Source organism: Ursus arctos, unplaced genomic scaffold, assembly GCF_023065955.2.
Source record: "Ursus arctos isolate Adak ecotype North America unplaced genomic scaffold, UrsArc2.0 scaffold_3, whole genome shotgun sequence".
NCBI classification, from domain to species: domain Eukaryota; kingdom Metazoa; phylum Chordata; class Mammalia; order Carnivora; family Ursidae; genus Ursus; species Ursus arctos.
The window spans coordinates 61,888,513-61,912,746 of NW_026622985.1; the positions used below are offsets into that span (position 1 = coordinate 61,888,513).

The window sequence follows — 24,234 nt, forward strand, 5'->3', positions numbered from 1 at the left end:
AATTCTATGGCTCCAAGTCTCCCATCTCTAGCTCCCAACAGAAGAAAGACCAATCTGTCTCATAATTATCTCTGCATTCTTACCCTACCCACCCATTCTGGTTTAGGATATGACCCATGAAGCATTTCTTGCAGCTTTGACAGTTTATTTATTTAGCTTTCAGGTTAAAATCCAGACCCTCCCTCTGGATGCACTCATTCTATCAGCCCTGAAACAAGCCATCCCTAATCATGACCCAAACAGTATACAAATGTACTATAGCTCACCCTGTTGAACATCTATCAGTTCTAATTCTTTCCTGTTAAAACAATGCAATGAATATCTTAAAAGCTAAATCTCACACATGCACCATACCCTTTCTAACTCTTGCTGATTCAAAGGTTATGCACATTTTCAATCACTCATTCAGTATCGAACTAATTACTGGGCACTCTTCTAGGACTGGGGATATAACAGTAAGCATAAATATGTCCCCAACCTCATAGCCCTCATATCCTGTGGGAGAGACAAAAGGAAATAAACGTAAACTGCAATGGTGTAATCTGCAAAGAACAGTGCTACCAGGGAAAAGCTTCTCTACAGAACTGGCCATTAGCTGAGATCTCATGAATGATTAGTAAGTGTTAACAAGGAAAAAAAAAAAAAAAAAAGGAAGAGACTGTGATGCAAGCAAAAAGAATAACAATTTTAAAAGTCCTGGGGCTGGAAGGAGAGAATACTAGAATTGGAAGACCAGACTAGCTAAAAAAGAGGCATTAATGGTGAGCACAGATTGAGAGGGTGCAAGGATCCAACCTTTCAGAACTTTGTAAACAGGTTAAGGAATCTGATCTTTATTCCAGAAACAATAGGATGACACTGAATGATTCTGTGCACACTTTGAAAATTTGATACTTGCTGGAAAGGCTATATACTATTTTATATTCCCCTAGAGCTTCACCGACACTGAGTATTATTATCTTAACAATTTGATAGTTTTAACTTGGGACTCATTACATCTGTTTCATATTTATTGCCCATATTTGTATCTGTTACAGACATGTTTGTGTGTGTCCCCCCCCCCCAATTCATGTTGAAATCCCAACCCCCAATGTGATAGTATTAGGAGATGGGGTCTTTGGGAGGTAATTAGGGCATGAGGGCAGAGTCCTCATGAATAGGATCAGTGCCCTTGTAAGAAGACATGGCAGAGAGCTTGCTTCTGCTCTGTTCTCTGCTGTGTGAAAATATAGCAAGATGGCCATCTACAAGCCAGGAGGAGGGCCCTCACCAGACACAGATTCTGCCAGCACCTTGATCTTGGATTTCTCAGCCTCAAAAACTGTGAGAAATAAATGTTTGTTGTGTAAGCCACCCAGCCCAAGCTGACTAGAGAGTATCCTTGCCCATTTCCTACTGGGATATTATCTTCTTTTAACAAAATTTAAGACTTACTTATCTTTTTTCCCCTAATTGTTTGCCTTTTTCATTATGTATGTCAAAATATTATATAGATAGCAACCTTTTCTTTTAGGGATTCTGCCATAAAGGCATTTTGTCACCCCAATATTATAGAAGTATTTGTCTGTATTTTCTGTTAGTATTTGAATGTTCAGTTGCTCATATTGAATCATGATCTCTTGATTGACATCTATAAACAGAAACCTAATTTTACTTTTCGAAGGGTTAACCAGTTATCCCTTGAAATGTCACTTTTCTCATTATAAATAAACAACTTAGAAAATCATTTATGAATGTTTTCTTAATCTTCTGTTTTGTTCTATTATCTAATCATATATTATCAGATCAGTACCACATATAACTTTACAAAACATTTCATGCGAGATAAAGTTCTTGCACACAAAATTCTCCCATCCTCATTTGTCCAATTTTAATTTTTATCTACCCTATGAGAAACTTACTACTTTCTTATAAAATACTAAATTGGCTTTCACAGGGATTTTTAAATAGACTGTCAAGGTTTCAGACTGAGAACTAAGAGATACCCATCTGGAACACAAAGAGGTGAAAATGACCTTGAAGACTTCAGTAACCTTTCCCAACAACTACTGAAATTTACATCAATTTTTACATGTAATGGGTACATTACTGAAGGGTCTGAACAAATGTCCCATAAGACAGTTTACCATAATTGACCTTTTATTTAAAAAAATCACAGGGAGCAATTTCCAGCATATTTTATAAAAGTACTGCCTGTATCAAACATTTATATCACTATTAATTCCATTGAAGAGCTGCCTTTTTTTTAAGGTACTAATTCCAATTGATGGGATACATGCCCTTAAAATAGAAAGTTTCCATTATTTATCCAAATGTCAAAATTAAGATTATTGAGAAGTTTATTGCTTTATGGCTGGGCAAGATGCTGCTAGCACATTTTAGGTAAATAATATTCTTTATTAAAAACTATGAGGTCATTCTGTTTAAAACTTTCAGGATAATTCACAGAAAATAGATATATTTATTCAAATTATACACTGAAGGGCTGGGCTATTGGCTATAGACATTTATATGTGAAGCAGCTCTTTAAAGAAGTAAGACACACAAATAGATCTGCCTTGATATAATACACATAATTGAAATTAACAAAACCTGGAAGACCAATATTGTTATACTATGTTCTGTTAGAATCTTAAAAAAGAAATCACACATTTAGTAGTCCATTTGTGCTTAAAATATTCATATGCATGAGAAGCTTAAAGAAAAAACACCTCTGTACATGATGATGAAAAGAAAGTAATAAATTTTTTTGAAATTGCACTGTTATTTAAAACACTTTCCTAAAGTCAGACCCTCCTTTGTAGCTGGCACAGTTTTTCAGGTCTAATTGGCAACCTGGGGAGGCCCCTCTGGTATCAGTGAAGTAAAGAACGTGGTAATGAAAGACCAAGCTGATGCCATTAATCCAGGCCTTTGAACCGCACTGGCATCTTCACCTGCATCTTCTCCACTCTCGTCTTCAAGCCCATCATCCATAAGACGCTCCTTTCAAACAAAGCAAGAAACATACTCCTAAGGGATTTGAACAGTTAGCATTAACTCATGACAGAAAAAAGAATTAAATTCTTCCCTACAGAAAGGAATATGAGCATGTAATAAGGAAGTGGTACATATCAGGTCATTAGAAATCTTTGTTAAATCCAAAATTGATAAATTCCTCAGTATTCAAGTTTGAAGGGATAACTGCCAATTTAATTGAATAAATTCTCACCAGGTGCATAATTTTCTTTCTGGGCTATTTTCAGGTATCTTCCTGCTTAATTCTTTTTGTTTTTTGGGGGGTTTTTTGAGAGAGAGAGAATGCACGTGCGTACAGTAGGGAGGAGGAGAGGGAGAGACAGAGAAGCCTAAGCAGGCTCCCCACTGAGTGCAAAGCCCGACGCAGGGATCTATCTCACGACCCTGAGATCATAACATGAGCCAAAATCAAGAGCCAGACACTTAGCCACCCAAGAGCCCCCTGCTTAACTCAAATATATGACTGACTCAGTATTATATTCTAAGTTCTCCCAGATAAAATCACACAAATTATATATGTTAACTTTTCCTCACGTGCCATTCCACAAAAACTTGTGGAATGCCCAAGATTCTTTTATCATATTGGTTCCTTACACTGCTGAGGAACATCTATTTTTGAAGTATACAAAAGCCTCATTAGCATACCATTTCTTCAAGTTCTAGGTTGTTTGCATTTTGCCCATCGTTGTTAACTTCGGCATTATTGTTGGGAGCCTGTTGCTGACCTCCTTCTTGCCTAAAAGGAAACCATCCAGCTTGGTGTCTGTTCAGTAAAATAAAGAGAAAAGAAAAGAAGTCACCACTGTTTTTATTTGTAATGCTGTAAAACATTAGTGTCCTACGACAGAAAAATTGTTTCAACTATAATAAATAAGAAGACCAAATTTTCTACTTTGGGCCAAGTACTGCCCCTCTCAAAGCAATGACAGCAAAACAGGAATGGTCTTAAGTCTAAAAATCTATCATAGGCTTTACCAGCTCTATGCTAGATATCTTAATATCTAATCTAGCTATCTTAATGTCCTAACATATTGAGAGTCATAACATCTTTTCCGTGATTTTTCAGATTGAAATTCAACTACATATTTCTTTGCCTCTTGGGGTAAAGGGGGCAAGAAAATGTCTACTTAGGAAAAAAAGTCCAACCTATTCCTATAGGTCTTACTATTGATAACTATAACTAAAAAGAACATCCTTATGCAATAGTGCATCAGACACTTCAAGTTCTAAATAATTGATAGAGCATATCTAAATGAATTAATAATTTTTACAAAAGACAGTAAAAGAAAAATCTGCTCGTAGACAGTTCCGATAACGTTCCTACTTTGCTTTTGGTACTAGATACCTGGAGTCCAAAACTCCTATTCCTTCACTCAACAGTCATGACAGACTACTATATGCCAAATTCTGTGCTGAACAGTTTTAGAAAGTAATTAAAAGAAACCACAGAAAGTTAACAAGCAACACTCACAAATAAACCAGCAGCATGGCTCCCATCACCATGATAAACCGACTAAAAGAAGAATAGAAGTATACAATGCTAAGGAGAATCGCAGCTCGTGAAAACGTGTACATCCAGTCTAGCCAGTCTCGATTGAAGTCTTCTTCATTTAGCACTGGACCTCCCTGTGCATTCATTTGAACATTCTCATTCATGGGTCGATTTTCTTGGGCCACTAGGTTTGGAGCTGGTGGGGGTTCTTCTCCAGGAACATGTGCCAGATTTAGAGGCTGTGAAGCAGCAGGCTGGGCTGGGTTGGCATTTGATGTGGCTTGAGCTGAAACTGCAGCTTGACTGAAATAGTCACCAAAATAAATATTAAAAAGAAAAGAAAACTTTATTATATACTCTATTGTATTTTACAAAACGTCCTTGGGAGTTACATGTATTTTTCATAAACCTACATGGAATATCACAACTCCCGTACCACATTTCTTAGGTAAGCACGAATCCCAGTGGAAAAGTGGAGCCAAGACTGATGGTAGGAGTGAGTAGCTGAAGAAAGGATGCTCCCTTAGCCTCACAGTCTAAGATGGCAGGGGAGAGGTGGAAGAGATAAGAAGGCCGTGGTAATCACTATCTTTTCTCTCTTTCATTAAATTACTTTATAAGGTAATGACCAAATATTTTTCCAAATCTTTTCACTAATGGTCCCCTTTGTTTTTCTACATGGGATGACTACCGCCACAGCTACTACCTCTCCCTTAGAGCCATGTTTTGAAAAATATGCCTAAAAATGTACATTGATCATTACCCTGTGTGTCCACTGTCAGTGATAAATAATTTGTATTTGTGTTTTAAGATATTAACTAGATCTCAGATAACAACTCCTCAACCCCAATCCTGACTTTTGGGAACTCCATCTGGGAACCACTGGAATAGGTACTCGTAAACCTATGAAGACTTGTGATCCCGAAGTTTGCTTATAATTAGATTGCTTGAAAGAATAAATTTTCCTATATGAGGCTCCCAGTAAAATGATAATATATCTGGGATTTGCTTTAAATTATCCAGCACAGGAGGGGCAAGTTCTAGAACAAGAATGCCATGATTTGATAAATGTTGAGGCTGGGTGATGAGTACACAGGGATTCATTTCACTATTCTATCTTTTCACATGCTGAAATTTTTCTACAATAAAATGTTTAAAAAGCCACATAGCAAAAAAAATAAAACAGAAGTTTCCCAGGCTACGAAAGCCTATTTAATTTAGTATGCTTATAACTTGTATCTGTAGGGGGCTTTTAAGTTTCCAAAACACTTCCTACCTCACAGATATTCTGATTCATAGGTGAGTTATTTCATTAAAGGAGAGAACCTGAGGCTCAGAAGTTAAATAATGTACATAATATTGTGTGATTTAGTAGCAAGCTACAGTAAGCCCCACTTACCTTACACAGTTCTCAGGAGGTTATAAATGAGACAAGGGGTGTAAAGCATCTAGCACAGCACTAAGCACAAAGCAGTCACTCAGATAGGAACTATTACCACAGCAATAGGTAAGGCACAAATAGCCTGTTTGCAGCCAAGGGATCATGCAAGAGAACATTAGGATATGAGGTTCATAAAGCACATCAGCTTTATGGGGTATCCTTACTCCAGAGTAAGGATATGGATACAGCCTTCACACTGTAGGCAAGGGAACCATCAGATATTTGGGAGGATGACTGGCTCAACTTTGTGTTAAGCACATTAACCAGGCAGCAGGATGAAATATAATAAAGAGTCTAAAAGGAGAAAGAACAACTGCAGTAAAGTAGGTCCAAAATGAGAAAAGATCTGGGCAAAATACTGAAAGTAAGATATAGGGGAAGAACAAAAGTTAGAAACAACATATTAACCATCTTGGTTAACTGCTGGGTTCAGGGAGGATGAACAAGCAGAGACTATGTCACTAACAAAGAAGTCGGGAAAGAGCACACTTGTAAGAGGACGGTGGTGTCGAATCCGAACATCCTGAATTTAGAGGAAAGGCAAATTTCCCTATGGAAATCTGCCAGCAACCAGGATGAAGTACAGGAGATAAAGAATAGAGGTCATCCACAGAGAGCTAATGACTAAGGCCACAGAAGAAAGAAATCCAAGAGGACTGGTCCAGGATGGAATCCTGTCTTCCTTACCAGACTGTCATAAGGTACACAGCAAGTACACAGATATCTAACTAAACAAGCAATGTTACCATTTAGAAGAAGGGAAAAAATGAGCCATCAAGGACGCAAAATGAGTGATCAGAAAAACAGAAAGAATGAAGAGGATAACGAAATCACAGAAATAAGAGAACATTAAAGAGAAGCTAGAAATGTTAAATGAATGCATAAAAGTCCAGAAGAATGAAGGCTGAGAAGCTGTGCTCGGTGCTAAGATCCATGCTGACCAGAAGCAAGACTTACTAAAATGCTGACGGTCCAGAAACCGTATTAGCCCTATGTCAACACGAATCTCCCTGACATGGGATTCCCCTTCATTCAGCGTCCTATCTCTTCATGTAGATGTGCTGCCTTCCAATGAAACGTTCCTAAGTTTTCTCCTCTTAAGTAGATAAAATGTTACAGAAAGCATCTCAATGCTAAATGTAATTAGGGGAGAGAGGGAGAAACAGAGAATAGGTTTAGCTAATGTGAACTGGATGTGAACGCTTTTCTCTTTAGCCAAATAATTTAAAAGAAAGTATCTGCTGAAATGTTGGCAAATTCTTCTCCCAGTAATTTTCAAAAACCAATAAAATACATCAGTAAATGAAATCCCAAACCAACTCACCAAGGATGAAAAAGAAAATAAAGCAAGTAGCACACTAAGCAAAAAAACCGAACTCAGATTCACTTACTATTGCCTGTAATACTGATGAGCATACATCTGCTGCCACCACAGCATCTGCAGGGGGCTGAAAGCGGGATATACTGGGAATCCAGCTGGAATAGCTTGCCCCGGAAGCTGGTTATCCACATTTCTGCAATAAAGAGATAAAGAAATGCCCTTTCATGCTCTAGAAGTTGAAAGTGTTTCTCGGAATTTTCATTTCTTAAGTGTAAGCCATCCGTTGATAAAATATACTAAATCAAACTGAAAAGAAAAATACTTATTTTCAACATTCTTCAAATAAGATATTATGGCTTACATAAGATGACCCAGGCCCCAAATATATAGAACAACTAACATTTCAGTCCAATTTTAATAAGAAAATAAAGCAAATCACCCACAAAATGTGTGGCAAGCCTGAACATTTTCCTATCTTCTCATTTCAGCAGAAAAGGCCAAAAATACTTTTAATTACGTTTTAAGTACATTCTCCTTAAGAACCAAAAGCCCTAAAATAAACTTAATGACAAAATATTTTGAGGCATGGGGAACCTACCAAAACGATATTTTATAATTTGTAATATTATTAAAAACATAGCATCTATTAGCTATAAAATAAAAAACATTATAGAAATCAGTAAAATAATTTTTTTAGTTAAAAAACCAAGATTGGCAGAACATATTTATACATGCATTCTTAAAGTAGGTTAAATGCCTATTAACTCAATAAAATTTGTGAAAGGTCATATTTAAGTTCTCTATGACTCAGTTTCCTCACTTCTAAAATGGGGCTAATAATAGAATCTCCCTCATAAGATTGTTAGTCTGCACTCAATAAATGTTAGCTATTTTTATTTTTACTGTCCCTTAACCCTAAATCTGAATACAACTCCAAAGTGTATAATGTGAGATTTCTAGAAATTCACATATATCAAGACAACTACAGGGATAAACATGTGAATAAATGCAGAATTGTGTATTTGCTAACTTTCCTTTTCTTCATATTACATGAATTTTATCTTTAGCTGATATAAGCTGGGTCTAACCAGAATGAGACAAAAATCATTAACAAATTCATGAATTTTTAATATGATATTGCAAAGACTGTTAATGTATAATTGGCAATAATTGATTTCACTGCTAACAGGATGAACTGGAATAAGGCTTTAAAAAACGATTTTACAAAATTAAATACCTTTAAAAATGTTCAGTTTACCCAACTGCCCAAGTAATTCTGCTTCTGAGAATTAAAAAAATACAAAATATGGAGGAAAAATTCACATCTCTGCCCTACCTAAATGATATTTTATGTTAGCAATATTGTTAAAAACATAGCAGTTACTAGCTATAAAATAAAAAAATAAACATTATTAAAATCCGTAAAAAAAAAAAAAAAAAGGAGGGGGAGGAGGGAGTAAAGGATCAGAACAGCTTTAAGAAACATCAACCAAATAAATGTAATCTGTGAACCTCTCTGAATATTGATTCAATCAAGACAACTATAAAAAGACATTTGAGATAATGAGGAAAAACTGAATACAAATAGGGTACTTGATGACAGTAAAGAATTTCTGAGTATTCTACTGGTATTTTGATTAAGATTTTCTTATAGTGCATATCTGTCATATCCGTTACAGATATCCAGTATTTACAGATGAAATGATAGGATATCTAGGAAAAAAAGGAGGAACAAGAGGGAATAAAGAATGGTTAACAGTTGTTGAAGCTGAGTGTTAGGTAAATGGGGGGTTCATTATAATATTTTCTGTACTTGTGAATGTTTAAAAAGTATAAGCAAATTTGGTGAGGAAACTGCTGTTATATTACCTGTGGGAGGAAATCACTTGATGACACAAGTTCTAACAGCTTTTTTTTTCCTTTTCAGATAGACTATACCAGTTAGTACTATTTGATAAAAACTAAACAACAGAAAAAAGGGGTGAGGGAAATTCACAGGAACACATGGAAATGGTTGAGTACAACAGAGATCGTGACAAAAACCAAGAACTTGAAAGACTTACATTCACAAACAAATACTCGAAAGCTATACAACAATACACTCATTAGTACATTTTTTAAGTTAAGAATTACAAAGGAAAGAAGATAAAAGGAACTGGAATCTTCAAAATTCAGGAACAAATTCTTTCAAAAAAAAACCTATGAAGTCAGCCCCATTTCCCTTACCACTCTATACAAATATGCAGCAACTGCAAGGAATCCCCACCTTGCTCCCAGAATATGCCTTCTCAAGACTCTCCACGCTTGCTTTGGTCAACCTGCTGAACTCCCCTTAAAATCAGCTCAAACATTACCACCTATGAAGCCCTCCCCACTCTTCTAAGCAGAGACAGTCACTTCCTTCTCCAGGCTCCTGAAAAACTCTTTTCAAGACCATGATAGCATATCAGCAGATGGTAATTTGTCTATCTGGCCTACTTCCATCGAAGGCAAGTACATAATTCATTTTCCTGTCTTCAGTGCCCAGCATATAGCAAATTATAAGGTAAACTTTTACTGAAAAAAGTCATAAGGTTCTCATAGAAACAGATTTCCTTACTCAGTCACTTAAATCTGACCAGATCTGACTAGAAAAAAGTTTTAAATGGGAGGGGAGAGGGGAAAGAAACACCATTATAAATGAAGTCAAATACAAATGTCAACCTACTAAAACAAATGACAAAACAGAGAGTCACTTCAACAAGACTGTTAAGAACACAGACTTTCAAGTCAGATATGGATTTGAATTCTAGTTCTGCTGCTGACCACTTCTGTGAAGTTAGGTAAGCTAGGAGCCTTTAAGCCTCCTTCTTGTCTATAAAATGGGAGAAAAGAGTACCTAGACCACAGAGTCAATGTAAAAGTCAATGTATAGCACTGAATTATAGCACGTGTAAGTGCTTAACACAATGCTTAGCACCAAGTGCTCTATTAGTATTATTAATATTCTTTTGGATAGAGAACTGTCACAAATGAATTTTCAAAAGTAGCAACACACCAACAAATAAGTATTTCACAAAACAAAACAAAAAGAATTTCTCTTTATCATGACTCAAATTAAAACAGGAACATTCCAATTTATCACACTGGCAAGTACATATTTGTATGGGGAATCAGACTCTTTAACAACTGTTATTGTGAGAATAAACTGGTACAACTTTTCTTCACTGCAATTTTGCAATAGTCTTTAAGAGTCTCAAAAAGTCTTAAGAAACACTTTGACCCAGGAATTCTCCTTCTTACAACTTATCCTAAAAGAATAACTGCTAACATGTAAGTATTTAAGAATATTGATTGTAGTGAGGTTTAGTGGGAAGAAATTAAACAACCCAAACATTTATAATAGAATATTGTCCCAATTCTTCACTCTTCTATAACAGGATTATACATGCATACTGTCTGGCATACAGTGGCAAAGCTGGCTTTTGCCAGCGAATATTGGCTCACAGACTTAATTGCTCAAGTTCAGGAATTTTGTGAGCCAACCCTTGGTATCTTGAAATCAGCCATGGTGAAAGTACTTAATACCAGAGAAATCAGCAAATGCTACAAATCACTTTATTCGTCCCCCTCCCCCACAAAAAGCCAGTTGGTAAGCATTTACCAGCACACCACTGGTAACTTGCCAATACCTCAGTGCTATTGAGCATGGCCATGTGACTTATTTTGGCTAATGGAATATTAGTGAATGTGACACATGCAGAGGTTGTAAATGTGTTCAGGGGTTAGCTTCCCCTCTTCTGTTCCTGTCATTTGTCATAAGAACCTGTCCTAGAGTTTCTAGTTCAAAGAACAAGAAATATGAAACAGACCAGAACTCAACCTACAGCCTGAAGCAGAGCTGTCCTGAGTGACTAACAAGACTTGTGGACAAGAAAAATGAAGCATGTTGTTGTAAGCCACTGAGATTTTGAGGTCATTGTGGAGTAAGACCAACTAAAGACATTCTTCATCGATAGAAGAGTGAGCAAACTGGCATATCCACAAGACGAAAAATCATAAACTTTTTTAAATATATGGACACCAGGTGCTGAGACACACAGAGATAAAGCTGGGAAGAGAAAATGTCCTGCACGCATCAAAGTAGTCTCCCTGGAAAGAAGGGCTTTGAATTGGGTGGTGCGGAATAAGAATATGATTGGCAAAGTGTGGAACAAAGGCTGTTTCCAACAAGAAGTGGGTACAGAAGACGACTCAGGGGGAGCCAACCAGTATGTTAAACTAAGGCATTACCAGAACATAAACAAGTGGAGAAACTTGTACTTTTTGGATCTTCTCTCAGGAGAACTCCACATATGCGGAGGGAATATTTCAATAAGCTGCTTGGGGTGGTGCGAAAGGGATTAAAGGCCTTGTAAGCATGTTCATGTTCAAATAATAATACTTATCTTTGAACTTCCTGGTTAGCTGCAGGGCTTTTATTTTGCTGTTTGGGCACTGCCTCTAATGGTCTTTCTCCCTGCTCTTTATCCCCACTCCCAACTCCACTCCAGAGCTAAATCACCCTAAATGAATGCTGAACAAAAGTCTAAAAAACATTGGTGTGAATATAAGAATTCATCCAGAGTGCCCTGTGACTTAAGACTTTAAATGTGGTAGATTTATATTTGAACTGGAAATATGTCCTGGCTAAATTATATTTTTTAAAAAGTTTACTTAGAGGGACGCCTGGGTAGCGCAGTCGTTAAAGCGTCTGCCTTCGGCTCAGGGCGTGATCCCGGCGTTCCGGGATCGAGTCCCACATCGGGCTCCTCCGCTAGGAGCCTGCTTCTTCCTCTCTCACTCGCCTGCTGTGTTCCCTCTCTCGCTGGCTGTCTCTCTGTCACATAAATAAATAAAATCTTAAAAAAAAAAAAAAAGTTTACTTAGAAAAGTGAAAGGATATTAAAAAAATATTAGTAATAGTTATTTCTAGGTGGTGAGCTATAAGCAATTTTTACTTTTGGGAGGGTGCGGAGGGAGGGAGAATATTAAACAGGCTCCTCGCTCAGCACGGAGCCTGATGAAGGGTTCCATCTCACACCCTAAGATCATGACCTGAGCCGAAATCAAGAGTCAGACACTTCAAAGGGCTCGATCTCACAACCCTAAAATCATGACCTGAGATGAAATCAAGAGTCAGACGCTTAACCGACTAAGCCACCCAGTCGCTCCTGCAATTTTTACTTTTTAAAAAAAACAGGCAATATGGAAGGGTACAATGAGTAGGTTTTATTTTTGTTAATTAAAAAACAAAGCTGTTAGTATTTCAGGCGGAAAAACTGATGTACACAATAGTGGGTATTCTATAACCCAACCAGTAATTTTTGGAGTTAAAGTAAATAAATGTGACAGCACAACAGACTGAGTCCAAAACAGTCAGGATTTATAAATGTGACATTATAAATAGACAGCCAATGTGTACGTGTACTGCTTTGGTCTTCTCATATTTCCTCAAGACCTAGATTATGCAAATAATCACCTGTATAGATTTCTCAAAGTGAGGTTCCCACAGTATTAAGTTGGCAAATTCCTGAGCACCACCCCAAACCTAGTGATTCAAAATCTCAGGAGTAGGGACCAGGATTTAGCAGTTTTAACAAGCTCACTAAAGACTGAGAACACTAGCCTACATGGGGAAAAACATGTGACTGGTTAAATGTGAGCTGTACTGAATTTTGAAAAAGGAATGCAGAGCTTATATTTCGTTGGGTGAGTTCAGTAAGGTCACTAAATCACTGCTCTTGCACATTTAAGGCTAAGGCTTATATTAAACAAAATCTACTTAAAGATAGATTTAAAGTCTTCATTAGTAAAAAATTACACCTATGAGATTAAGTTAAATTATATTCATTATCAAACTGAATAATCTATTAAACTTTCAATAAATTGCTTGTTTATCAGAAATTGCTCTTCCCAAATATATGTATTTTCCAGCACCTAGAACTGGCATTCATTCATTCAAATTCACTTGCAGAATCAATGTACAACATTCTCTTGTAAGTATGAATGAATTTGTAAGTAATTGCTAACACATCACTAAACACTTTACATACATGAACTCTCTTAATCCACACTGGAACCCTGCATAAGTACTAGTATCTCCAGATAATGAGCAAACTGAAGGAAAGCAGGGAAAAGACTTGCCCAAGCTAGTCAGGAGATAGATCCGAACCAAGGCAAGCCTGCAGAATCTGTACAGTCACCACACTGTACCGCCTTCCCGATCTGACACCAAACATGATCATCTAGTAATAGATTCCCTAAGTAAAGCTGTAATATCTTTAAAGATTTGACTGCTCATCATTTTAATACTTACATTTGGCAAAATAAACACTATTTCACATTTTTCTGATCTGTTTAACACATTGTTAAGAGCTGAATGCTTTCATCTCATGTTGATTTCCTCACTAGAAATTATTAGAGAAATTATTAGTCTTTTCCCAAGATATCTATGGTATCATTCTGAAGACCTCCAACTTATAAGCTTTATTATAAAATACATTCAGTATGAGAGTTAAAAATCTTATTTTCATTATTAACATGTCATTATATATTCTTTCAGGATTATTATATGCATTATACTCATTATACTTTCCAGCACTATCACCAAATAAAATAAGTAAAATCACTGTATAAATTGACAGGAACTGAAACTGTCTTATTCTGCAAAAAAAGAGAGGAAATGAATTACTGTTGTAAGATAGAAAATATTTTAAGCTACTATTCCATGATGTAAACCCTGTGAACGTTACTAAGTTTTGGTTCACAATAATCATTTTCTAAAAACAAAAACAGTTTCATAGGTCCTTCATAAAAGCCTACCATCAGCCTTATGTAAATACTTACTTTTACAGAAAAAATTTCACATTCAAGAAATAGGAGACAATGAGTTTTCTTATATTTTGCTATATATTCAGAATAGCTTTGTTCTTCAACATTAAAAATTGAGTTTTGCTGTACACCTTAATTACATAATGTTTTACGTCAAAAATAATTCAATATAAAAGAAAAAGAAGTGAATTAAGTCTAAAGCTCTAAGTAAAAAGTATCTGAATGTTTATTCTATCCTGTTTAACATGGCCGTCCATGGCTACTCCTTGGTTATGTCGCTTCTACCATTCTGAGGTCCTAGCTATTTCCTTATTTCTAGCCTCATAATCACAGATCTGGAGCACTTCCACACACAGCAGGACCACAGCGTGCTGTAAATACAAAACGATCTCACTACCTATTACTCATGTTTCCTTTACTTCAATAACAGATAATAGTACCCCAGTTAAATACCTTGGTTTCATACATAACCCAGGCCCAAACCGTATTCTCCAGGATCCTACTCTTTGAGGTGTCTGAAGGATGTGCTGTGGCTGTTGGCTGCATTTCCCCCTAGAACTGCCTAATCCAAGAGGCCTGCTATATTTGCTAATTATAACGTAGCCATAGCAAGCCTCTTGAGTAAACTTCTCTAACAAAGACTCTAGATAACACGCAGTGGTTAACATATCTTTATAATACACCACAGTTTAACCCTACCTCAGTTGTTACCACACCTGACTGATCAGAAACACCTGTGGAACTCTTTCAAAACAGAATACTGGGCCTTAACTCTTCCAAGAACACCCTCCCTTACCCATCTGCCTCCCAGAAAGCTAATTTGAGTAGATCCATAGTGAAACTGACTAAAAAAAATTTTTGTAGTTACCCAGAGCCTTGCTATTCAAAGTGTGGTCAAAGCCTCAGAAGCATCAGCATCACCTGGGAGCTTGTTGGAAATGCAGAATCTCAGGCCGATCAGACTTACTGAATCAGACTTGCAGCTTAACAAGATTCCCGAGCGATTAGTGCAAACATTACAGACTGAAAAGCACTGCCCTAGATGATCCTGAGGTATGGCCAGCTTTCAAAAGCACTGTTCTACTTAATCCCCTAATTCTCAAAATGTATAAGGAAGAATATGAATAAATTTCCAATATACTTTGATTGTTGCAGAGGGGCTACCCTGAAAGTCAGGAGTAACAGATTTTTAAAAGGCCCACAACTACGATTTCACTCACCCTTGCATTACATAGGGGAACTGATGACTCTGTGCTGGGTCGGTTTGTGCTTGTGGAAGGGTCCGTTGCCTCAATCCTTCTGAGGAAGAACTGGCAGCTAAAGACAAGGTTTCTTGACTGGATGATGGAGTTGTTGATCCTGACTGATCTGAACTCTACAAACAAAAATGTAATTATTTCTTCAAGGAGATTTAATTCATAGCAATCATGATATTAGAGACACAGTGTTAAAAATGTATTTATGAAATCCCTCTGCAAAAAATGAATTTTAGAAATATACTGATTTGAATCTTGTGTCCAGCAATAATAGGCCAGTATTTTAATTCTGATGAGATTAAGAGTTCAGAAAATCAAAAATATGTTTTTTTACAAAATGAACAAGATACCAATCAAGATTTTAAAAGTCTCATGTTCTGATGATGTCATTAACTCACAGATTCAATAACTTTAAAAATATAACCACTTGAAGACCACCCCAATTTGTTGCTGTTTGAAAATAGTTTGTCACACATTTTATGTAAATTTAAAACATAATTACATTTGATATATTAAATAGCCAGACACAATATAATTTTAACATCCTTCCAACTTCATTAAAATCATATTTTGCCTGTACTGCCTTCCTATTGACTGGATGTCTTTTTGTATGTCTATCTTCCTAAGTCCTGCTATGTAAAAGGTGCCTGCCTAGGACAAGTGGTCTTTTGCAAAACTAACAAAGCTTTTTTTAAGAGATTATTCCATATAAAGTAGACACCAAGTAGGTGTCTACCTAATCAGTCTAGGGAGTCTGATTCTTAGGGACATAAACCGGTAAAGGCTTCCTTTTTGTCAAAATTTCTCATTAAATGGACCAGCATAATATGGTAGTCATTTTTTTAAAAAGTAACAGAAGAAAGGCGTAGCTATTTGGCAGCACAGCCTAATTTTGCTAGAACTAATTTTTTCTGACCTTATTAGATAACTCTTTCATGACTAGATTTTTAAGACATCTCAAATCCCATTGAAATTTCTCAGCCATAAAAAAATGAAGGGTAATTCAGCTTAATTTTCCCTTGATACTTTCAGATTTTCATAACACAGCCTGCAAAAACTGAACATATATAGTAATGACATGAAATCATGGCTGAGGAACCACGAGACAAGTCAGGAGAGGTCTTTCTTAACAAAAACTGAAGCAACACAACTGTGTCCAAAGACTATATCCTGAACTCTGTGCCAATGCCAAAGTTTTGTCCCTTCTTATGAAAGGTAGGAAACATAGAAAGACCCTTGGGTTTACTGATAAACCAAACTTCAGTTTACTGAAAGCTAAATTCCCATAGCTAGTGCTGGAAAATACTTACCACTGAGGCCATACTAACTAAACATAGCAACTGAAGGATATAGTTTCTTAAAGAAGCAGTAAAATAGTAATAACTGAAAGATCCTTCAACTAGTTATCACCTCTGCCATCCATCCCCTCCTTCAAGTTTTGGCTAGATTCTTAACAAGTAGGAAAGTATACTTAGCAGTATGTAAGTTCTTTGCCTGAGAGGTTTAAAGCAACCTTCCACTCATCCAATCCTTTTCTCTCACCTCCAAAGGTATCATACAAAAATTTAATGGGAAACCAAAAATAATTTCACATAAAGAATTTGTCTTTAAAACTTGTATGAATATGTCTAAGTTGAAAAATTCAACATTTTAAAAATTCCCAAAACAATTTCAGGCAGATAGAAAAATAAGAAGGAAAAAATGAATACCCAAGTCTGAAAGAACTGAGTAGATGAAGTAATTTTTCCTCCTGAAGTTGAAATGTATGCCCAAATCCATTGATTTTAAAAATTCTTGACCAATCTACTTCAAGAAGATTTAGCATACTCAAAATTTAAATAATTTAATTCACCTTGAATAAAATACAGTATATCAAGTACCTTTAATATTTTTGAAAATTTACTGGTCCTAGATTTTAAATTATGTAATCATATCATCACTCTGTTTTCTGAGTATTTTAGTATTTAACCCCTGAAGATTGGATCTTCGATCCATATAGCAAATAACTCAAGTTTCCAGAGATAACACTATGCACTGGATCTCTTAAAAAAAAAAAGTTTAAATGACTAACTCAAGCTGTTCAAAACACAATCTCACAACCCACAAGCTCCAATTGTTCTGTTTTTCACTTAAAAGGATAATCAGAAAACTTCAACATTTACTCCTCCCCAAACAACTCACAGAATTGCTGCTGGATGCCAATGCTTCATGACTTTCTCTAGTGGTGCTGGATTTTGGAGAACTGGGAGGAGTCCGAGAAGTACATACTAGATGAACCATATGATACTCATCTTGCTAAAATTAAAGAAGATTACATTGAAAGGGTAGTACTGGAAAATGTATAGTTCAAAAAGTCAGTAGCTAAGCTGAAATATTTGACTCAAATTTTAAGTTCCTTTCTAGCATAGCAATTTATTAGCAATAAATTGTTGCCATTTGAAGGTATGATAATTTACCCTTTTAGCATCTGGGGCCCTTCTGAATTCAATATACTCTCCACGCTTAGAAAACTACCTAAATATGCAGTACCTACTATATGAAAAAATTACTTTGTATATCAAGGAGTCTTGAAGCAAGCAGTTGCTGCGAAATTGCATCAATGCAATCTACCACTTCCACATAAAGACATCTAGCACCTTAATATCAAAACTAATAGTCACACTGAACCTTAGGCCTACAAACTTTGAGTAGTGAAAATTACTTGAGACTTTGCAGCCATAATAAAGAAACTCAACTGCACCTACTCTCATTTGCCTTAATTTTAGCAAGCTGATGTATAGGTCGGTTTTTTTTTAATTCAAAAACTAGCTTTACCTATAACAATTATACACAGATTTAAAGTGTATGTTCGAACTACATTCTGTACATATTCCATGTGTTTCCACATAAACTTACAACTATGACTAAAGGAAAATATTCTAATAACGATTAGGAATGGCATTTAAGCTTAGTGATTTCATGAATCTACCAGGCATTAAGCTAGTATATAAGATGGAGAAAGGAGAGAAAATAAAGGAGGGGGAGAAGAACAAAGGATGGCTCAGTCACTTAAAAAAAGAAAAAAGAAAACAACAGAATGATAAAGAAAAGGGGGCAGGAAGAAAAGAAAGATTCCCAGTTGTGAGAAAGAGAAACAAAGCTACCAGAAACTAAGAATTTATCAACTGCCTCTCATTAATCTAGAATTGTGCTTAATTCTGAGGTGAACTCCAAAAAGGGTAAGAGTCAGCCCCTCGCCTAAAGAGACTCATGATATTGTTAAAATATCAGAACACCACAATAGAGCACAATTAGGGAATATATAAAAAAGTCTTTTGCACAAAACTGAGAAGCACAAATTACAATTGCTTAACAAGTTAATAGGATTAGAATGCTAGAGAAAAGGCATTCCCAGAGACAGCATGACATGAGCTATACCTGGAAGGTAGATAGAAAGCACACCTGATTTAATGTCCTCTTAGCTTCAGAATACAGAATACTAAAAAGCATCCAAGTATAAGATGTTTATCCTTAGAAACCTAGTTTCAAAGGTCATATTAAACACAATTAATAGTTTTCATTCACCTTTGGAGAATGTTTCTGCAAAACATTTTATAACTAAACAGGTAAAGCTAATGGCAGCATCTACCTGAAAAAAAATAAAGGAGTACACTGACTTTAACAAAAACGCTTTTAAGATCTGTTCAAAATATAAACATAGTGTTCAAAATGTTTTATATAAAGGGCCCAACAGTCCTTTGAAGCATTTTTATTTTAACTCTTCTGGTCAGAAATCATTTATGGGAGCAAAAACCTTTTTAAAAATATTCATATGCATACTCTAGCCATTCTTGGATTAAAATTATAAATAGATTTGTATTTCAAAGAGCATATAGCAGAAATGTTTTTAAGCACAAACACAGGGGGAAAGATGAACAGGTGAAGCACAGAGGATTTCTAGCGTAGTGAAACCATTCTTCAGGATATTATAATGGTGGATACATTGTCATTATTTATTTGTGAAAACCCATAAATTGTACCACACCAAGAGTGAACCCTAATGTAAACTATGGACTTTTGATGATAATGCTGCATCAGTGTAATAAATACACTGTGTACAATGTCAGTTGTAACAAATATACCACTCTGATGTGGAATTTTGTTAGTGGGGTAGCCTAGGCATGTGTAGAGACATAGGGTATATGGGGAATCTCTATACCTTCTGCTCAATTGTGCTGTGAACCTAAAACTGCTCCGAAGACTCAAGCCTATCAGGGCACCTGGCTGGGTCATGAAGTAGAGCATGAGACTCTTGATCTCAGGGTCATGAATTGAAGCTCCACATCGGGCGTAAGGGCTAACTTAAAAAAAAAAAAAAAAAAAAAGTCTATCAGAGAGAGGGGGAAAAAAACCTGCTGCAATTCCACTATTTGGGGGTGGGCAGGGAAGAGAGGTTGTTAAACCACTTTGGCAACCTGAAACTACCTGATTAAAATGAAAATGACAGCAAGAAGTCACACTGGCAAAGCTAAAATTTCAACTATCTAAACAGAAGAAATATACCAGTATATGATTTTTTTAAAGTTTGCCACAGGTGACCATAAACATAGAGGAGAGGATATAGATCTTCTAAATCAGATTAGGGATATCCAAAAGAACATTAAGAGTTAAGTCAAAGAGTTAAGGAGAAACATGAAAGCTAGGTATTTGATTTGCTATATTCACAAACAAAAAGCAGCATCTCAAATGCAGAAAAGTTCTATAAGTATAATTTCACAAATGAACATGAGCTAAGAGCTGCCATTATAATAACTAGCATTCAAGCTAACTGTCAAAAAACCATGTTGAAATATATTTTAGCTCTTAGCACCAGCATTCAAAGTTTGCCAACTGATCAACCAATTAGACTTCCTTTCATTTCCTGTCCTGAAATTAAACTCCTACCTCAAGCAACTTGTATTAAAACATCATGCAGTTTGGTCAAAAGGGGATTTAAGAGAGAAGAGATTATCAATGAAAATCCTTCACCACTACTTGAACACTCTACTCCTGCACTACTGATAAGTCAATACTGCTTTCTTACATAGGATGACAAATACCTGGACAGAACCATATAATCCTATTTCATATTTAGCTATCAGATGGGTATACAAAACTATTACCTAAACTAACTAGAATCTATCATTAGGTTCCTTACTCTCTAATTCATGTTTACCTGTTATGCTACCAAAAAGGGTTGATTTTAAGTATCTAAAAACGGAACTAGTTGGATATCGATAAGACTTCAGAACACATCTCTTTTCACACTCTGAATGTATCTGGTATCAAACAGTGGTTAGAAAAGCTTACTTTTCTGAGAATGTCTTTCAGCTGCAGATGATCGGGAAGCAGTCTGCCCGAATACACCAATCTCTGATCCTTCGTCAACTAAGAAATGGGACAAAGAAAAGAATTCAACTTTTTCTAATTATACAAACTGGAAGTTGGGAATAACATGCCTAAATATGAGTAAAGTAAAACATCCTTTAGGCACAGATAAGCAGAAAACTGACATAATTTAAGAATTTTTCCCCCAAATTCTACTTAAGACATTAAGAGCTCAGCAAATGGTAGTCTATAATAAAATACAGATAGGTAGATATAATAAAATACAGGTAATTACCATTTTTTTAAAAAACAAGGGAAAAAAGGTAAACTGGAAGTTTGCCTTTTAAGCCATAATGCAATGCATGTGTGACTATCATTAAAAACCTTTAACACTATAAATGAGAAGATGGCTGGCCTTCTAGTAGTAACAGTCAACAATGGGATAAAACTTCAAGGTCACCACGGTTATTTCAAATTGTTTTGTCAGTATTTATAACCAAAAAGAACACACAAGATTTATTTTCTTCTTTACTAACATCATACAGAACAATTTATTGGTTTTAATTCAAGAGCAATTTGGATTTAGTTACAGTTTTATGTAACTATTCTAGTTTTTATTATTCCCGCCATTCTCACAAATACCTCTATACATTTTTCAAAAACACAAGACTAAAAAAATCAACTCAAGTGCACAAAGATTCAGCTTCCATCTCTATATGAAACCAAGAATAGGAAATACGTGCTGGTTACTTCTGCCCTATTTTGTACGTATGATAAATCTGCTAAGTGCTCACACTGCTAGTATTAAAGTATTTAAGATCAAAGTATTTATGTACGGTCCCCATAAGACCTCCTAAATAGGCAGATGTTCCACGAATTCTATTAAAACAATTAAATATTAGCTATATCAACAATCGTTAAATATGCCAAATCCAAGCAACAACTGTAACAATTTTCAAACAGAAGTATGTATTCAGCATGGCTACTAAAAAGGGTCTTATATTAAAAGTAATCATAATAGAAACTATCATACTGAATAAGATCTGTGGTTCAGGATTTCTTAGGTACCCAAGGTGAAGGGAAAGGTATAGCTGTCTTTCCAAGATACTTCGCTGTTAGGAATAATCTAGCTTCTCCTGGAACTATTTTTGAGCATGCTGTTCCTAAAATGCACAAGTTCAAATTCCTGTATATAAACAACCAAATCAACACAGGAGGTGTTTTTTTAATACATATCACAGATCTTGAAATTTCAATCAATACATATAAATATTGAGTGGGGAATGAATAGTGAATTATATAACATAAAAGCTTAGTAGATAATAATTGATTTAACCCTTGGACAAAATGAATTCTATAATACTTTATAAGTTTCCATAATATACTTATTCATTTAGCTGGAAACTAAAAAAGTTTCTTTGATAAATACTACAGTCATCATAAACTATCATTTTTCCATCAGTCCAAACACTTCATAGATACTTCTATGCCATAACATTCTGTATAAAGGACATCAGTTTTATGACTTTTTTTTACTTTACTATGAAAATTCTCAAACATACCCAAGGTGGAGAGAATAAAACGAACCCCGAGGTACCATCTTCAAGAACTCCCAAATATTCAACTCTAACAATTATCAGTATTTTGCTATTCTTGTTTCATCTATCCTCCATTGCCTTTTTGAGGGGAAAGAGAGTTTTAAAACAAATATCACACATCATTTTTTTTTGCCTGTGAAAACAGTATGTATCTGGAACAGGTTTTTTGGGTTGTTTTTTTTCCCCAAATAACTGCAATGTTACCACAGTCAACAAAATAAATATCAATTGGGTCAACTTCGAATAAACTTTTATCTTTCCACAACAAGGGAATATTAATTTTCAAAAAGGCAGAATACAATAATATAACAAAATTACATGGCATGCCCCCCACAAAGTACATAAAGCAAAAACAAGTATGGATGAGAATGTGGAGAAATTGGAACCCTCACACACTGCTGGTAGGAATATAAAATGGAACAGCCTCTATGAAAAAGTCTGGCAGTTCTTCAGAGAGTTAAACAAAGAGTTACCCGATGGGTGACACCTAGGTGGCTCAGGCGGTTAAGCGGCAGACTCTTGGTTTTGGCTCAGGCTATGATCTCAGGGTCATGAAATCGAGCCCCACGGAGGGCTCTACGCTCATCACAGAGTCTGCTTGAGATTCTCTCTCCCTCTCCCTCTGCCCTTCCCCCTGTTCATGCTCTCTCTCTAAAATAAATAAATTAAAAAAAAAAAAGTTACCCAATGTCTCAGGATATACCCAATTCCTTCCACTCCTAGGTATATACCAAAGAAAACTGAAAATGTAAGTCCACACAATAACTTGCATAAGAATGTCCAAAACAGGGGCGCCTGGGTGGCACAGCAGTTAAGCGTCTGCCTTCGGCTCAAGGTGTGATCCTGGCGTTATGGGATTGAGCCCCCACATCAGGCTCCTCCACTATGAGCCTGCTTCTTCCTCTCCCACTCCCCCTGCTTGTGTTCCCTCTCTAGCTGGCTGTCTCTATCTCTGTCGAATAAATAAATAAAATCTTAAAAAAAAAAAAAAAATAATGTCCAAAACAATATTAGTCACAATAGCCAAAAAGTAAAAACAACCCCAATGTCAATCAACTGATGAATGAATAAACAAAACATGATAAATACATATGATAAATATTAGTCGGCCATAAAAAGCAATGAAGAACGCATACATGCTATAATGTGGGTGAACCTTGTAAACATTATACTAAGTGAAAGGGGCTAGACAAAAAAAGACCACATATACTACGATTCCATTTATATGAAATTTCCAGAATAGGCAAATCTATAGACAGAAAGTAGATCAGTAGTTACCAAGAATGGAAAGTGACTACTAGTGAGTATAAGTTTTCTTTTCTGAGGTAAAAAAAATGTTCTGAAATTAGACAGTCATAATAACTGCACAATTTTGTGAATTAACTAAAAACCACTGCGTTGTACATGTTAAAGAGCAAGTTTTACAGTATGTGAATTATAGGTTCAATAAAATTGTTTCTTGAAATTAAATATTCAAATGCCTTCAAATAATCAGAAATTTTAAAAGGAGAAAGGAATTCTTTAATTTTACTGTGATTGAAAACCAGAGAAAAAGGAATTTTCATGTGCCTAACTTAGGTGAGAAGATCTGAAAATTTTTCTATGTTGCTAAAAAAATTGCCTCTTCACTTTAAATATCAATAAATTAATTTAAATATCTGGAAAACCAGTAGTTAGACATGATAACAGACAACACAGTAATCAGCTGATTGAACTTTTAACTAGCCGTTTTGGACCATAAACTAGAGTATTAGGAAAAATACAGATTTTGAGATCTCAATTCAAATTCAATTTCACTTATAAAAGTGACACAATTTTATTTATCCACACCTGCTAATAACGCATCATTTATCTTGAGTGAAAATCCATTTCTGTATTAGTTAGGTTAAGTAATGCTACCTCCTATAACA

General features: G+C 35.6%; 1 protein-coding gene across 1 annotated transcript in view; it reads right to left on the reverse strand.

Moving 5' to 3' along the window:
* Positions 1 to 2,121: 2,121 nt before the first annotated feature.
* HERPUD2 (HERPUD family member 2) overlaps positions 2,122 to 24,234 on the reverse strand; it is a 29,035-nt gene continuing 6,922 nt past the window's right edge. The window contains exons 3-9 of the mRNA XM_026509173.4: positions 20,709 to 20,786; positions 17,562 to 17,675; positions 15,345 to 15,499; positions 7,343 to 7,465; positions 4,490 to 4,813; positions 3,664 to 3,781; positions 2,122 to 2,985 (exon numbers count right to left, since the gene is read on the reverse strand). Coding sequence (XP_026364958.1) covers positions 2,824 to 2,985; positions 3,664 to 3,781; positions 4,490 to 4,813; positions 7,343 to 7,465; positions 15,345 to 15,499; positions 17,562 to 17,675; positions 20,709 to 20,786 — 1,074 coding nt within the window. The 3' untranslated portion in view covers positions 2,122 to 2,823. The remainder of the gene's footprint in view (positions 2,986 to 3,663; positions 3,782 to 4,489; positions 4,814 to 7,342; positions 7,466 to 15,344; positions 15,500 to 17,561; positions 17,676 to 20,708; positions 20,787 to 24,234) is intronic.